General features: G+C 42.4%; 1 protein-coding gene across 1 annotated transcript in view; it reads left to right on the plus strand.

Annotated features, from left to right (window-relative positions):
- The window catches only part of Me3 (malic enzyme 3), a 183,759-nt gene that overhangs the window by 66,676 nt on the left and 98,974 nt on the right, over positions 1-18,109 (plus strand). Inside the window, exon 2 of the mRNA XM_034485082.3 lies at positions 16,286-16,419. Coding sequence (XP_034340973.1) covers positions 16,286-16,419 — 134 coding nt within the window. The remainder of the gene's footprint in view (positions 1-16,285; positions 16,420-18,109) is intronic.

The following is an 18,109-nucleotide window of genomic DNA, read 5'->3' on the forward strand; positions in this document are numbered from 1 at the left end:
CTGTAAGGTAAAAAACACTGTCAATAGGACAAAATGGCAACCAACAGATTGGGAAATGATCTTTACCAATCCTACATCTGATAGAGGGCTAATATCCAATATATCCAAAGAACTCAAGAAATTAGACTCCAGACAACCAAATAACCCTATTTAAAAAATGGGGAGCACAGCTAAACAGAGAATTCTCAACTGAGGAAATTGAAGGGCACCTAAAGAAGCACCTAAAGAAATGTTAAACATCCTTAGTCATCAGGGAAATGCAAGTCAAATGACCCTGAGATTCCACCTCACACAAGTCAGAATGGCTAAGATCAAAAACTCAGGGTGACAGTAGATGCTGTCGAGAATGTGGAGAAAGAGGAACTTTGTTGGTGGGATTGCAAGCTGGGACAACCACTCTGGAAATCAGTCTGGCAGATCCTCAGAAAATTAGATATAGTATTACCTGAGGACCCAGCTATACCACTCCTGGGCATATACCCAGAAGATGCTCCAACATGTAATAAGGACACATGATCCACTATGTTCCTAGCAGCCATATTTATAATAGCCAGAAGCTGGAAACAACCCAGATGTCCCTCAACAGAGGAGTGGATACAGAAAATGTGGTACATTTACACAATAGAATACTACTCAGCTATTAAAAGCAATGACTTCATGAAATTCTTAGGCAAAGGGATGGAACTTGAAAATATCATCCTGAGTGAGGTAACTCAGCCACAAAAGAATACTCACTGATAAGTGGATATTAGCCCAAAAGTTCAGAATACCCAAGATTCAATTCACAGACCACATGAAGCACAAGAAAGAAGACTAAAGTGTGGATGCTTCAGTGCTTCTTAGAAGGGAGAACAAAATAGTCACAGGAGAAAATATGGAGACAAAGTGTGGAGCAGAGACTGAAGAAAAGGCAGAGACTGCCCCACCTGGGGATCTATCCCATATACAGTCACAAAACCAGAATGCTATCGTGGATGCCGGGAAGTGCTTGCTGACCGGAGCCTGATATGGCTGTCTCCTGAGAGGCTTTGCCAGAGCCTGACAAATAGAGGCGGATGCTTGCAGCCAACCATTGGACTGAGCACAGGGTCCCTGATGAAGGAGCTGGAAAAGGGACTGAAGGAGCTAAGGGGGGTTGCAGCCCCATGGGGGGAGCAAAAGTGTCAACTGGCCAGACCCCTGGGAACTCCAGGGGACTGGACCACCAACCAAAGAGTACACATGGAGGGACCCATGCCTCCAGCCACATATGTGACAGAGGATGTCCTTGTTGGACATCAGTGGGAGGAGCGGCCCTTGGGTCTGAAGGTGTTCCATGCCCCAGTGTAGAGAAATGCCAGGGAGGGAAGACAGGAGTGGGTTGGTGGGTGGAAGAGCACCCTCATAGAGTCAGGGAGAGGGAGGATGGGATAGGGGATTTTAGAAGGGGAGACCTGGAAAGGGGAAAACAATTGAAATGTAAATAAAGAAAATATCCAAGAAAATAAAAAGGGAAACAAGAAAAATGTAGGAGGCTTGGGAATCCACAGGTTCTCCAGGGTGTTTAGAAAAGGCTCAGTGACAGCTGTGTTTACCACAAGTGCTAACCACTAACTGTCGAGGCCCACACTGCCCGGCTTGGGGCCACTGTGTCCCAGCCCAAGCTGCTGCTTTGGTCCGCAGGTCAGGGTCTAGCAAGAGAGAGAGTGGGGATGGAGGGGAAGAGATGCGAAGAATGGAGACAAGACAGAGGTTCTGATCAAGTCTCAAGTCTCCTTTACTGAAAGGAAATCCTGGGTATTTATACGCTTTGCCACCTGCCTTGCAGACCTGGATACCACATGCGCCTTTGCAGCTGTGAGCACTAAACAGCAAAACAATATGTGGGATAAACAAGATGTTTGTCAGAGTGTGCTCAGCTGTTGAAAAACAAGTCTCTTGTCAGGGTATATGGCTCGAGATGGCTGTGAAGATAATAGCCTTTCTGCTAGGAGTTGGCTCCCAATACTAAGTAGCCAGGCACATCACACAGGGAACTCCAAGCACTTCTGGCAATCATTTGAAATAGATATTAAAATCTTCATTCTGTCAATCAGCAAGTTGAAGCTCATAGAAGTTAACAAAGTCACCCATGGTCACAACAGATGAGGCTAGATCACCACTTGGACTCAGAAACTAACTTCCAAGTCTGTTCTCCCTTGTTAGTGGCTCCCTGCCTCTTATGGTCAAATCATTCTGTGCACATGCGAAGTGCATCAAGGAAAGGTCCCTGTGCTTTTCTGCTGATGTCCCAACTTGCCAGGCAATAAACCAGCCCACAAAAATCCATATTACTTCTGAAGTAGAAAGGCTGTAAAAGAAACTGGTTTAAATTAAAAGATTACTAGACTGATTATCAACAAAAGTAAAACATAGACAGACAGATAGATGATAGACAGATAGATAGATAGCTAGAGAGATAGAGAGATAGAAGTATATATATATGTATATATATGTGTGTGTGTATACATATATATATGTATATATATGGGATATATGCAGATGTCTATATATGTAGATGTGTGTGTATATGTAGATGTGTTTGCATGTGCCCTCACGTGCACACATACATACACACCCCAACTCCCTCAAATGACAGGTACCTGGGAGAAAACTTCCATTTAAAGTACACTTATTAAATGAATGAATGTTTACATGAATTAAAGAGTCTGCATGTTGAAATGGACTTGAAACTCAAGATTCATTTCTGTACTGTTAGGGCTACAGTTTAGAAATGTCTAGCCATCACTCTGCTAAATGATCTACAGAATGGGGATATTTTCAAGGCCTTCCTTATAGAGTGGTAGATGTGTAAACTGATAACGTGACCACTCCATGGTATGGTTAAGGCAAACTTTTTTATTGTAGATATGAGAGAGAGAACAGCCAAAGTTCCCTCCTCTGGAAGAGTTCAGAGCAGAGAAGAAAACAAAAGGAGGCTGGCAAGAAGAGAGACAGAGACAGAGAGAGAAAGAAACAGAGAGAAAGAGCAGAGCAAAAATAGCAGAGTTATAAGGAGAAAAGGTAGCTGGGGAAAGGGAAGTCCATTAACTGGAGAAGTTGGGGGAGGGGGAAGTGAGAAGAGCAAGGATGCTACCATGGGCTTTGAAATTTGGACGAGGTACTTGTGATACTGAAGAAGGCTGGAGGCAGGCAGGAGTTTGGCATGCTACTGGATACCACAGACTCCCATTTGTCCCATTGGAAATGATTCTTTTTAGTAGAGAGGAACTGGCTTCACAGGTTTCTGAGAAACACTGGCTTTTATAACTATTAGAAATCATCCTGTAGTCCAGGTTGAGCCTATTTCTGGGTGTCTGGACTACACAGTAGTTCTGTTGAATAGTAAAGTTTGGAAACCACTATCATAAGAAATAGAAATTCTTTGCAGGTGTGGACTATCCTGGTCTTCCTGTTTCTGTGATAATCAACATGACCAAAAGCAACTTAGGGAGAAAGGGGTTTGTCTGGCCTAGAGGTTAGAGTCCACTAACAATAGAAATCAAGTGTCTTAGTTACTTTTCTGGAGGATTAGAGTACATGATGACTGAGCAGAGGTAGCAGGCAATAGACAGCAGACATGACAGAGTAGCCACTGAGTGTTCATATTTTAATCCACAAGCAGGAAGCAGAGAACACACTTGAAATGGCACAAGTCTTTTGAGACCTCAAGACTCCCTCCAAGAAGGCCTCATCTCTTAATCATTCCCAAACAGTTTCACCAACTGGGGACACGTATTCAAATATATAAATCTATAATGCCCACTTTCACTCAAACTGCCACACCAAAGCAGGAACCCAAGGGAAGAACCTGGAGGCTCACAGTGCAGCAGGGATGATAAAAGAACACCGATTACTAGCTTGCTCCTATGGCTTGCCTACTTTAGTCTCTTTTACACTCCAGAACCACCTGCCCAAGTGTGTCACAGTTCACTGGGGGCTAGGTTCTCCCACATTAATCATTAAACACAGACCTGCCCACAGATCAATGTGATGGAGGTAGTTTCTCAATTGAGATTCCCCCCTTCTCACATGATTCTAGCTTGTGTCAGATTGGCAAAAACTAACCATAACACTGACAATGTACTTAGATGGAGACAGTTGTTATAAACCCACTCTCCAATGGATTCTAGACCTTAGAATTCATATCTCCTGGTGACAAGACAGCGAGAAAAGATACTGGGTCACCTTTATCTCTGCTGCACAATGGTCATTTGTTCCCTAGGAAAAATAACATCCTTCCTGGTTCACCTGGCTAGATAACAGTCGGTCAAGGTCCAGGAGAATGAGAATTAGGTCCATGTAAGGCATGGAAAAGCTTAACAGCTAGAGAATCCCACTATTGATGAGCTTGTCTTTAGTTATATTATGTCCCATTCTGGAGCCTCCACCCACTCATCCACACACACCAGATATGCATGTGCAAGGCCTTTTCTCATCCCCTCCCAAGGCATGTCTGTTTGTTTTATTACTCTAGTCATAGTTCACTTTTTGACCCAATCCTCCCCAGTTGAACCCATCAAAGTGCACTTGTGTTGTTGGGGGAAGGAAACTGCCTCCTTTGTTCTCAGATGTCCTCTGTTGTCAAGGTACAGTTGAGTGAGAGCTATCAGGGTGCCAAAAGCAACATAATTTAAATTTTAAATAATAAGCTTTTGGGAACAAGAGGTCATGCAGTATTCAGACTGCCACCAAAATTTTCCCAAGAGAATGACTGATAATCTTTCTATCTATTCATCTCTTGTTCAGTGGGGACAAAAATTCCAGTGTTGTCAAGTACTTCAGGAGCAGATTCTTCCATTCGTCTCCCATGATGGTTCTTACCAACACTTTTGCATAAACTAGTCTTCCAAAAAAAAAAAAAAAAACAGTTGAAACAGCCATTATTTTCATGTGAGTTTGAATGTCACTTGGGAATCACATCACCATGATCCATTTAGGCTTCAGTTTCTTCTGTTGTAAATGGGGATAATACCACCTGCCCTGTCTAGGCTCAAGTAACATACGCCACATGAGAACACGTTTTCATCTACTAAAGCAATAAAATATGCAAGGCATCTTTTAACATTAACACAGATACTAGGAAAATCATCTTCTACTTATATCATGAATTTTGTTTTTATCAAACAATTATATAAGCAATATAGAATATTAAATCAACTCACTTTTTAAAGACTAAGATTCCTTTTACCTCTCCAGCAGTGAAGAATTCACCTTATGTAATATTTGACATGAGGCACAACCTTATTACCAATATTAAAATGAAAATTTAGGATGTATCCACAGAGGTGAGGGTAAATAGTGGCCGTTCACTCAAGTATTCAACATACTCAGTACAGAAGAGGAGCCTGACATTTGTTGAATAAACAAAGAGAAGAATAAGCTAAGCTTCTAGAAATCCAGACTTAGAGGTGGTAGGCTTCTCATTCAGCAGGCTATTGTGATGGCTTCAACAAGGTTGTATATGTGGCCCTGGGGTCTCGCTTGATGTTGCTTTCCTGGCTCCTGAAACATGTCCTTTCTATCAATTAAAGTGAACTCGGGGCTACCTAAGCAAATTAGTTTCTCCAAATGATCAAGCAACCTTTTATCTGCGTTCCAAATCACAGGTGTGTCTACTGAACAGTAAAGCCAAATTTGGAGTAGTTTAGATGCACAATATTGTCCACTAATTGGTGGGATTTTAAACAAACAAACAAACAAAAAAACTCAAAAATAAAACTTGGGCTTTACCACAGGAATACAGAGGACTAGGCTGACAATTTGAAAAGGAAAATGGCAGAACTGGATGTTTAGCAACCACCTCCTCCATGTAGCTACTACCTGACTGAGCTGGGATAGCACAAAGAAAGCTTGCACTGTTCCTGAAGTTCTGACTTATTTCCTTTCCTTCCAGAAAATGCTGATAAAAAAAAAAAAATAGGACAGCAGTTTCCAAATCTGAATAGTGTCAGAATCTTGTAAGAAATTTACAAAGACTTTGGTTCTCTGGTCTTCCAGACTGAACTGAAAACCAGTATTTGAAGAGAAGTGGTGATTCTTTTTTTTTTTTTTTTTTTTTTTTGAGAGGAAAGAGTTTATTTCATCTTCTATCTTGCAGTACATTATGAATGGTAGTCAGGACAGGAAATCAAACATGAACTTGGAGGCAGGCACTGAAGATGAGGCCATGAAGGAATAGATTTACTAACTTGTGTAGACTGATTTTTTATTCCAGCTGTTCAGGGATGGCACTTGCAATAGTAAATCATCAGTCAGGAAAATGATCTTTTGCCTACTGGGCAATCTGATGGAGACATCTGGATATCTCTGGTGTTAGCTGGTCGTGCTGTCTCTGACTATGGCTTGTCCCTCCTGCAAGCCTGTGTGTCAGTACTCCTGGGAGACGGGTTCTCTCCTGGCAGTATTTGGGTATAGAGCACTGTGGCACAGGGTCAGCTCTGGGTGCAGACAGAAAGTGGAAGGAGACATAGTGATTCTTATGGTCTGTCTACCTACCAGCCAGAGACTACTGGTTTGCCACACTCAAGGAAATCTGGGTAAAAGAGCCCAGAATAGGTGCCCAGTGAGGAGGCCAGCCAACGGAAAACTTTCACTCTGAGCCACGGGACCTCACAGTTATACAGTACAGCAGAGAGAAGAAAAATACTTTTTTATCATTGCTTCTGATGGAAATACAAAAAGGAAGGAGGCAAGAGCCCACAAATAAACCAGAGTTGTGCTGGCTCAGTCGGGAGTCACAACATGGAAGAGAAGGCTGGCTTGAGCCTTCCTTTGAGATTTCAACTGTAGGGGTCCTGGGAGAAAGGCCTAAAGGAAAGCAGAGCAGGCAAGCCAGGTCCCAAGCAAGGACACCACTCTTTTCCTCCTCTCTACCCATGGTCCCCTCTTACCCTCACTGTTGGAAGTCTGCTAAGGGTGGTTGGCACAATATTTGTGTAGTAAATTCTACCACTCTTTCCCTGGTCACCTTGCTGAATATTTACCTTGAAAACCCCTTGGTTGTCTGTCTTCCCATCCACTTTTCTCTAAGCATCTCACTGAGCTAATCAATCATCTCCTTTAACTTTAAGGAATGAATAACATTAACTCCCACTTGTTGGGTGCTTACTAAACACTGGTGGTGTGGTTTGGGTAGGATCCCAATATCCCATAAGAGTCAATTATGACTAAAGTGTTAGTATTCAGTATGTACATTTAGATAATGTTTGAATGTTTAGGAGATGGGGTTGAATCATTTATTTAGAAGACCTCAAATTCGTAGTAAACATGTTCTCAGGAGGTAGTTCTTGTGCAAATTCAAGGACAACCATGTCCCTCTTGTTCTCTTCCACTTCATGGCTAGAAATGTGACAATTTGTTTGCATACCAACTACTACTATGACATCCTACTTTCCAAAACCCTCACTAGAAGCCAAATGAGCAGTGGAACTACTTCATCCTACACCTCTAAAATTGTGAGGGAAAACATCCTCATTTTATTTTTATGCAGTCTATGTCAGATATTTTATTATAATATCAAGAACAAAAACCCTGCCTTGTATAGATACTTCACATATCTTATCACATATAAACCTTGTGAATCAGCTTTTATTAGTGACCAAATTGTGTTCTCAGAGATATATAATGAGCATACAATGACAAAACTAGTGTTACTTAAAATTTAAGGGAATCCCTGGATGGTCCCCAAATGATACATGGTGTCAGTTGGTAGTGACAAGTAGGATGGGTGAGAAAAGGTCACCCTTAGTAAGTGGGACTCCTATACTGCATTCATCTGCTCATGCCTCTTGAATCTGTTATAAAAAACTAGAACTGTGTTAGATGTCAAAGATATTAAGACTAGGTTAAGCCCTTGTCTTCAAGGAAGATAGACTAACAAATAGCTCTTTCAAGGCAAGAGGTTGAAGCTTGGTAGAGAAATACAGAGCGTTCTGTAGAAACATACGGCTGCTCTGAACCCAGCCTGAGGGACAGCACAGGCTGACATAGACCACTATTTGTATCTGTTTTCTGAAATTCTCCTACACACAGTACCTACATCCCCTCCCCCCCCCCCCAAGCCAACAGGGTCCAGATACATGTTTTCTTTGTTTTGTTTTTGTTGTGGCCCGAGCTGCCCTACGTTTGGGGGCCAAAATGTCACAGGCCTCTCTGTCAGTGTTGGAACACGCACTGCCAAAGCCTTGGGGGCTAAGTTGTTAGAGCCCACACTGCCTCAAGCTGCTCGGGTCTGCCGGTCAGGGTTCAGCAAGAGAGAGAGTGAGGACGGACACAAAGAATGGAGACCAGAGTGTGAGTCAATCCCGTTTATTCTTCAGTCTCTCTTCTTCTCTCCAAGTCCCTAGTTCCTAGTCCCTAGTGCCTCCAAGTTCCAAGTTTCCAAGTTCTAGTCTTATCCAAGTGTCTAATCCCTAGTTGCTTGTCTTGAGTCTCAAGTACCTACTACAACTTCCAAGTTCTTCCTCCAAGTACCAAGTACCTAATACCTAATAATCACAATTTCTTCTGTCTGCCTCTTGACTTTTATATGTCTCACTTCTAAGTCACGCCCTTAGGTCTTGTCTCTAAATCTGATCTCTAAGTCACGCCCTTAAGTCACACACCTTTAAGTCTCACACACCCAAGGGAAAATCCTGGGTATCTAAAGCAAGATGTTATCAGAGTGTGCTCAGCTGTTGTAGGCTATTGTAATCAAGTCTTTTGTCAGGGTATATGGCTCAAGATGGCTGCAAGGATGATAGCCACCTTCTGTCAGCTCCCCACATGTTTTGTTTTGTTTTGGCAAAAGGCTTGAGTGGAGCTATCTCCATTTTTCTTGTAGTTGCTAATAAGTCTAGCCCTCATACTTACCCATACTTCCTTGCTTATTATTTTTGCTAAATCATCTTCATTCCCACAAAGGAGATGAAATGTGAATCGTGCACTTTGTCATCTGGAAAAATAGAGCTTACTCATGGGATGTTACATGAAGATGAGAAGAAATAGCTGAAGTATAATGGTCTTTGATAAGAGACTAGAGACTTAGAACTGGAAACTGAGCTGAGAAACTCACTCCTAGAGTATATTCTCCAAACTGGCTCATCTGGAGTGGCTCTTTATATTCCTATAACTGCTATTAGAAATGTGTTTTTAAAATGTTAAAGGAAGTGGAATATCTTGAGATGCTTCAAGGGCAAAGAAAGGTGTGACCAACTACTTTCCAGGCAACAAGGGCCCCATCCACATTGCCACTTTGCAGTGGCTCCTGCAGAGTTTGAACACAGCCAGGCTTGAGTAATGCCCAGAGCTTTTACAGACAATCAGAATTGTATCTCTGGAACCTAAAGATACCTTTGTGTTAAAGCCTCTTAAAGTAGTACTTCTTCAAAGCCCATGCTTAAGAAGATGGCATCTTGAATAGTGTCTTAAAGATTGGTAGACACTTTATTTATTTATTTATTTATTTATTTATTTATTTAATGTGTGAGTATTTTGCTTTCATGTATATCTATGCAACTTGTGCATGTTTGGTGCCCATGGAAGTCAGAAAAGAGCATCAGATTCCCCAGATCTGAAGTTATGGATGGCTGAGAACCAGCATTTGTGTGCTGGAAACTATACATAAGCCCTCTGAAAGAGCAAAAAGTACTATTAACCACTGAGCCATCTCTCCAGCCCCTGTCTGTTTTCTCCATGACCACACTACAACAAAAGCCTTCACAAGCTAGGCTGTAGACTATTTCACAGTGCTTCTACTTATGTAAGTGCATATGGGAAACCATGAGATCCTTCAGTTGTCTTCAATATTTGCAAAGCACAGCCATAAAGGCTCCTGGGAAGAAATATTCTTTCTATAAGAATTCTTGTCCCCTCATAAGGGACAGGTACTAATACTAACTTTTAAATTTTTATTTTGTTACTTTTTCATCCCTCATTTTTAAATCATCCATCATGAAAAATGTGCTGGTTCTCCTGAAACTCCCCACAACCACTGGACTGGCCAGGGCAAGATCTTAAATTCCTTTGAAGGCCTCTTCCGACATTGGCACCCAGCTGCAGCAGCAGCACGTGGGTTTTGGTCTGTCACTTAGCCTACTCTGGCTTCCATTTACCCAGCCCCAGCCGTTGCAGCATGCTCCACCCAGCAAACCACCACTCTGTGTGGTACTAGATTAAAGCATCTCTGTTATGCAACGGAGGCCAGACACAAGCCAAGGATCTGATTTCTCAGTTCTCTGATTTCCAACACAAAGATGATGGTTTACAATTATCCAGAACTCAATTCTTATGCCTCTCTACTAAATTAATTAAAGTAAAAGGATCTTAATTTTTTTCATTCCTCATTTATATTGGCCGCATTCATGTACTGAGTATTATGTGTTTCCAGTGGCAACTGCATTGTCTAGACAAGTATAGAACATTTTTCTCATAGTGGCACCGAACTGACTGATTCAATGATACATTACTGAAGGCCCACTGCTCTAAGTTTGCAGTAGGAATGGTTCAGCTGGAGCATATAGATACCTGGAACATTCTATGGCTTTTCATTCAGATCCCACAGTATCTAAATTAGTATCTGTTGTATCATTTTCTTGCAAAATAAATTCATCCCCCATACATATAGTTGTTGAACAATTGCTCTATATTGGCTACCATGCCAGGCAATGAGCCCACAGCTCATTTACATACAGTCTCTGCCATGGATGAATTTGTAGTCCTGCATGGAAAGGAGACAAGAAAGGAAAGAACCACCAAAGTGTTTTCTCTAGCTACACTAAATATCTATTGTTTACAGTCCTTAACCTGAAGCGATATGAACCATCAATAGCCACAACCTAAAAACTGCTTCGTCTAAAGAGAGTCTGACTTCTGTATTCCAATCTACTCAACATATCACAGCAATGTGCATGCGTGGGGGTGAAGTGATTTCCTTACTTCACCACAGCCAGTAGAAATCAAATATAGAATTTTCATCATCCAGGTTTTCTTCTGTTCTCTATACTGCCTGTGTGATGGCAGCAACTCCATGATCTGCCTGTAACCATAGGAAGAAATGCCAAATTATATCTCCAAGCTAGAATAGGAACTTGCATGACTATTGTAGCTGGAAGGTAACATGCCTCCTGTATATACATGTAACCAGAGGTAGCAGAGTCCAGCCTGAGCCCTCTCCTCAAGTCCCCTCTTGGGAACTGGCAACGGCTTTCTGGGTATGTAATTTTATATCTGAGAACAGAAGTATGTCTGAGAAGGAGACTATCCTCACATCTTTGTCTACAGAGACTTTCCAAAGCTTGTATTTCTGAGATGCCATATAACCATCCCAAGAGTGTGCTAACAGCCCGCATAAATGCGATGCAAAGGAGGAGAATGGCAGCCTTACTAATTACACTTCCTGTTCCAACCAGAATCACGTCACCCCAAGTCTTGAAAATCTCAAACAAATAGAGTCAAGAAATATTGTGCAGAAGGAAGAGAAAATACTGGCCCATCCACTAACACCTAATCAGCCTCAACTGAACACCTTGGGGCTGAATACACAGCCCTATCCCAAGCTATGCTACCCTCTGTCCTTTATAGTTGATTGAAGAAGGAAGCTGGTTGTCACATAAGCAGTCAGCAAAGAACATGCTATAATGGTGTGTGGGACAGAAAGCCTGTGACACGTGTCTGCTAGGGATTCCTTATGATAACTATATTGGTGAGTGGAAACCAACTAATATGTGTATATTGAGGGCCACTATGTATAAACCCAGAAGTACAGACATACCTGCTTGCAGAAGGCAAGATCAGTGAAACAGTCATAGGCCATTAGTGCATCTATATGAAACAGTGGTGGCAGAGAAAGCCCCCTGGGAGAGATTGACTGTGATTTGGAAGACCAACAGCATTCAGCAGGCAGTAGGCAGACCATAGTGGACAAAGGCACTGGTGCAAGTCCAGTGTGACAGCCGGAATGAATGCGACCGCACCTGGAACATGAGCACAGCAGCCTTGTCTGAGCCTGTGGACAAGTAGTCATGCATGGTGATGTCACTTCAAGCCCGGTTTCCAGCCTAACTCTGAAGTCAGCCCTTAAGGCTCATCTCCCGCACCTACAAATGAGCCTTCTCATGCCACCTCCCTTGAACAAGATTATAATAGTAATAAAGCATCTGATGCTCACTTAGTGCTTTTTATGAGCACATATCTGTGCTGAGCCTTTCAAATGCATTCTTGTTTAATCCCACAACATATGAAGTGGCAGCACTGTTTCCTACATTAAAAAAAAAAAAAAGCCTCACCCACCATAGCAGGGGGCCATGATTGTGATTCCATGTTGACACCTGTATCTACTCAAGTAGTAGCACTCACGAGGACAGAAACCAGAGACTATTTCTATTTGACACCCCAATGCCTAACATGGCAGGCCTGGCACAGAGAGAAACCACTTATGCTTGTGAAATAAACAAGAAGAGACTGCCAAATGCACAGGATAGCAATGGTTCCAGAGATACCAAGCAGATCAACAAAGATCAGAGAAGCTTGGTCATCAGAGACAAGGGTCCTAGAAAGCCAGGATCTCAGAAAATCAGGAAGCTGGGACAGAATACAGTCTGACAGGCTGCTGCCCCTGAGCCCTGCCATTTGATTGTGGGATAAAGTCAAATAGCCTCTCTCTGGTGCCAGTAAGTTTTGTCCTGAGAACATGGGCAGGTTGGCAAATAGACAAAGTTCAGAACCTGTTCTGGAAGGGAGATGAAGAAATGTCCGGGACAAAACAAAAATGTTAAAAACAAATGCAGTGCATCCACTGACAGTCAGAGCAGCCACAATCTTTTAGTAATTAAATAGGCCATAGGGCCCCCCCTACTTAGCCACACAGCCCAGTGGTTGTTGGGTCTTAGGACAGTCCGGTGGTTCCCTGGAAAAAGCCAGAGCAGATGGTAAATACCTAGCTGGAAACTCTCAAACAGCTGAACATTTCAAAAATTGGTAGGTCTCACCCACAGATCTTAACTAAACAATACCACTTGAGTATAAATCACAATTTTAATTTATTTTTATTTGATAGTATGTTATGTGTATAAGTGTTTTTGTTTACATGTGTGTGCACTGTACACATGTCTGGTGCCTTAGGAGGTCAGAAGAGGCATCAAATCCCCCAGCACTATTACAGATAGTTGTGAGCTGCCATGTGGGCTCTGGGAACTGAACTTGTTCTCTGAAAGAACAACAACAAGTGCTCTTAACCACTGAGACGCCTCTCCAGCTCCGGAGAAGTTGAAATTTAATTATGAGACTCAGTCATTTTTCAAAGGCCGTTTGTCCTATTTTGAGAATTTTGATAAAAACTACTTAATATCGCCGGCAGATCTATTAAGCAGGCACAGGAAAGCTATAGTTTCTCAGTGTGGCAGTGATGGATAAGAGCCCCAGTACTGACTCCTCCATAGTGTGCCATGCCCACTCTGACTTCAGGACCTCTGGCACTGTTTGTGCACGTTGACTTCTTCACATGCAGACCAGGAGTCTTGAGTACCACTTAGCAAAATTATTTTTCTTGCAGATAAATACCAGTTCTAGCACATTTTCCCTCTGCTAGAGTAAATGGCCCTTAAGGTGCTTATGTTGCCCCAGTCCTGGAAGGCAAGGCAAGATCACAAGTTTAAGTGATCTTAAACTCCTTAGTGAATTCCAGGCCAGCCTGAACAATTTTGTGGAACCTTGTATCAAAGTCAAAATAAAAAGAAGGCTTGGGAGGTAATTCTGGAGAAGAGTGTTTCCCAGTATGCACAGGACTATGGGTTCAGTTCTCCCTAACCATCTCCCTCTGAAAACAAAACAAAACAAAAACAAAAAACAAAAAACAAAAACAACCACACACACACACACACACACACACACACCAAGAGAAGTGCTTATCCTTTTGGAGGCATGGAACTGCTAAGTTGTCTTTCTGTTTTGTCAGTTTGTAAATCTAGAGCTTCTAGAAGTAATTTCTTTAAATCCTTAAAATTACCAGTTGCTAAACAATCATTCATTTTCCTCAAATACAAAAGAAGTTGATGGAAGTCAGCCAAAAGAAACACTTACGCTTGTAAAGAGAAACGGGCTGTTATTAAAAGCCACGGTAGCCATTAACAAAGGTGATGTCATAACTAAATGTCTGGGATCCCTGAGATCCCTGCGGCAAAGGAGGCCAACTACAATCCTTCCAAATCAGCCAACAGCCACCTATCTAATACTGTTTAGTAAGAGTGACCAGTGAGATTAAAGGCGCACACCTTTACTCTCAGAACTCTGGAGGCAGAGGCAGGCAGATTTCTGTTTGAGACCAGCCTGGTCTATATAAAGGGTTCCAGGACAGCCAAGGCTACAGAGTGAGACATTGTCTTGGAAGAAAGAAAGAAAGAAAGAAAGAAAGAAAGAAAGAAAGACAGAAACAAAGAAAGAAAGAAAGAAAGAAAGAAAGGAAAGAGACAGGCAGGAGTAGGGGTCTGGTCTGCAGGTAAGGTAGTTTCCCCAAAAAGGAATCTGGGAACTAGTGTGGTGCCCACTGCTTGCAAAGCCATTGGTAAGCACCAGGAATGTATGAAACTGGTAACTGTTAGACCTGAGGATACAGGCTGATCAGGCCATACCTTCCCACAGCTTTCAGATGCTATAGAGGAAATAGCAAGATTGCTACCAAGAGCCTGTCTGGGAATTTCTAACCCTCCAACAGAATCTTCCGGTATCTGGATGTCATGAGAATGACAGTTGCCTTTGTTATTTTCCCAAGAAAGTTATAGGCTCAGGTTGCCAGAGTCGAGGACAGTACAAGACTACCATTAGCAGGCATATGACAAGCAATGTTAGGGTACATTTGTAAGGCCCCCACGAATGGAGGACCTCACCCAAGCCTCGGGAATTCTCGGACACCCCAATAACTGCAAGACACCAAACTTGATGTAATCAGCAAGAAGCATATTTTAATCAGTATACTGAGGTCAAGACCTGTAGCCCACGCAGGGGCAATGGGGTCTGACCCCGGGGCTTTGGAGACAGAGAGAATTTAAAGCCCAAAACCACAACTGGGGGGGGGACCACAACACAGGGGGAGTAAGGGAGGGCTATTGGAGAGCACCTGTGGAAAGTCCCAGCCCATTATTCAGTTTGTGACAGGGCACAAGGAACAGGCTATTCTCTAAAAGCCTATACGTAATCAGCCAAGTTCCTGGTGTCCAGGATGTATGGGCACGCTGAGAACTCCCAACTCAAACTCTCCTGGTATCCAGGGTGCACAGGAACGCTAACTTGAACTCTCAGCTCAAACCCTATTCAATCTATCTTATGGTCAGTTTTTAGTTCCTGGTACCCATAGCGCTTGGTCACGATATCTTGAACTCCCAGCTCTGAACTCTATTCAATCTATCATCTATTTTGTCTTGTGGATAGCTAGTTTCCTAGGACCCAGAATGCAGAACAAGCTGATCTGCACTCTTGACTCCATCTATGAAAAGTTTAAAAGATTTTTAACTCTTTCACATCATAACTAAATGCCCCTCTTCTCTGACATCCTCAAAAAAGCATAATTCCATAATTCCCTCTCCTCCCCTACCATCCAGGAATCAGAGACAGAATGCACAAACCTCCTTACCTCCTCTGAGATTTATAATAAAAGGAGCCTCATCCATAGAAACATATGCATACAAGTAACTATATGTGAACTGATAAGTTGTATTTATATATTTAGGAATAATACACACACACACACACATATATATATAACACATATAGTAACAACTTTTTTTTAAGACTATGAGTTTGAAGGATATATAGGAAGAGGGATATGGGAAGGTTTGCAGGGAGGAAAGGGAAGGGGAAATGATGTAATTATAACCTCAAAAACACTTTTAAAATATTTTTAAAATGAGGAGTCCCGCTCTGACTCATGGATCTGCTGTCTACCCTATATCCTTGACACGCTGTCTGTCTATAAGTAAGTTTACACCATTAATAGCTCTTCTAGTAAATCACTTATCCAAAATGACAATCTGTTTCAGTGCCCCTCTGAACCCCACATCTCCAGTCGTTCAGTAACTGGGGAAAATCTTGGATGAATCTAGTCTTGGTGAAGTAACTGTCTTTTTCATTTATCTTATCAGGAGGCATCAAAGCAACCAGCACAAGAAAGCTCCCTTTTAAACAGCAAGGGGCCCATCCCTTTTGTGGTGATTTACACTACTCTTGTCATCTACAGTTAAAACTTCTGTTTCTTGGCTTCCTGCATGTCTGTTAAATGTGTTCCTTTCTTCTCCAGGGCATGGCCTTTACACTCGAAGAAAGGCTTCAGCTCGGCATCCACGGGCTGATCCCCCCCTGCTTCCTCAGCCAGGATGTCCAGCTCCTTCGTATCATGAGATACTATGAGAATCAGCAGAGTGACCTGGACAAGTAAGCACCTGAAATCGCTCTCTGAGCCCAGTCCTGAGACTGCGCTGCTCTGCTCTGTGGATCACAAGTGGGGTTCCTGAATTTTCTGAAGCTAGGAAAAGCTGAGAGTCCAGAGAGACTTCAGATTCAGCTCTGTCCTTAAAGAGGGTGACAGTTTCCCTAGAGATGAGGGTTACCACAGAAGCACAATTAAAACGAAACCAGATTTGAAGGGTGAACCTGGGAGGCCATGTGAGATGTGTCAGAGATAAGTCGGTACGAAAAGCTTTAATGAAACAGTTCAGCAGACAGACGAGGGTTGGAGGAGGGAGGTTCACTGAGAAGAAGGAGATGAGGCAAAATGGAGTGGTGAGGACTATTAAGGAATACTGAGAAGAACAGTGGAGAGGGAGGAAAGGGAGAGGGGATTTCATGGGAAGGTCTAGATCCTGTGCTGAAGGTCATCGGCAGCAAATAAAAGCACGGTTCCCTCTGAGTGTTCCTCAGTGGGGACTCAGACACAAAGAGCACCCATCAGAGTCCTTGAGTCAATATTACGTGTTACTAAAGACTAGAGTCACCACCCAGGTAAACACCACAAGTCAGCACGGGATCTAAACACAGCTGGCTCCAGCATCTATGATTTTAACATCTCTGCTCTGCATAGTTCTGAGGTAGCAACATCTAGTTGTTATAAGACTAATTCTAGACTGGGTGAAACCCACCTTCCTGTACTAAAGTAACTCAAGTTACTTTGCCCATCTTTGTCTTTCACTTGCCAACGGTATATGACTCATTGGGTTTCATAAGAACTAAATGCATCTCTTCATAATGTGCTTAGAATGATGCCTGGGACATAGTAAGCCCTATATAAGTTTGTTAAACAAACGTGTTGACTTGTTATGAGCTCTAGTGAACATATAGGAAGAAGATAAAGGCTCTCTATAGAGTTAAATGGCTAGAACTTGGTCTAGGGTATGACAGCCATTGTTAAGGCCTAGGTAAAATGTTAAGGCCTAGGTAACTCTTACCTCTCTAACCTGCCATTTTGTGCTGTTACTAATATCATAAGAAAACCTTCTCATATGCTGTTACTACTGTTACTAGGATGTTCTGTACTTTGGTGTTCTTGAAAACCAATCACAATAGAAGTCAGCTAGAACTACTTTGTATAGTTTGCCACAATAAGCTTAGACCCAAACCAACCACCCAGCAGCACTTCCTGCACCTATGTATGAGCTCTTATGGTTTCTTGCCTTTAAAAGCTGCTCCTGGGATGGACTCCAACATAAGAGAGACACCTATACCAACATAAGAAGCTATTTGGAATAAGACTTCCATTTTGAGGAGAGGTTAAATTCCCAAGACCTCTCTGAGAACTGACATCCTACTTGGCAGAAAGAGACATTAATGTGGATAACTGACATCCTGGTCGGCAAGTTAAGACATGAATGTTAGTTGAGGAAAGTTCCCTATTACAGTTGAATATCCCAACTGATAGAAACAAGATAAGTGTACAACAAAGACATGTTCCTAAGGAAATACCCTATCCCTAAATCCTGATTGGTAGAATAACTTGGCACAAATGTTTATGGATTTTAGGCTTAAAAGGCCTGTAGGATCTTAACTCAATGTTACAGCCAGCTCCAGAGTCTGGTCTGTGGCCCTGATTGATCAGTCTCAGGGTGTACAATTAACCATCCATTTTTGA

This window comes from Arvicanthis niloticus, chromosome 1 (assembly GCF_011762505.2).
Source record: "Arvicanthis niloticus isolate mArvNil1 chromosome 1, mArvNil1.pat.X, whole genome shotgun sequence".
Lineage (NCBI taxonomy): Eukaryota > Metazoa > Chordata > Mammalia > Rodentia > Muridae > Arvicanthis > Arvicanthis niloticus.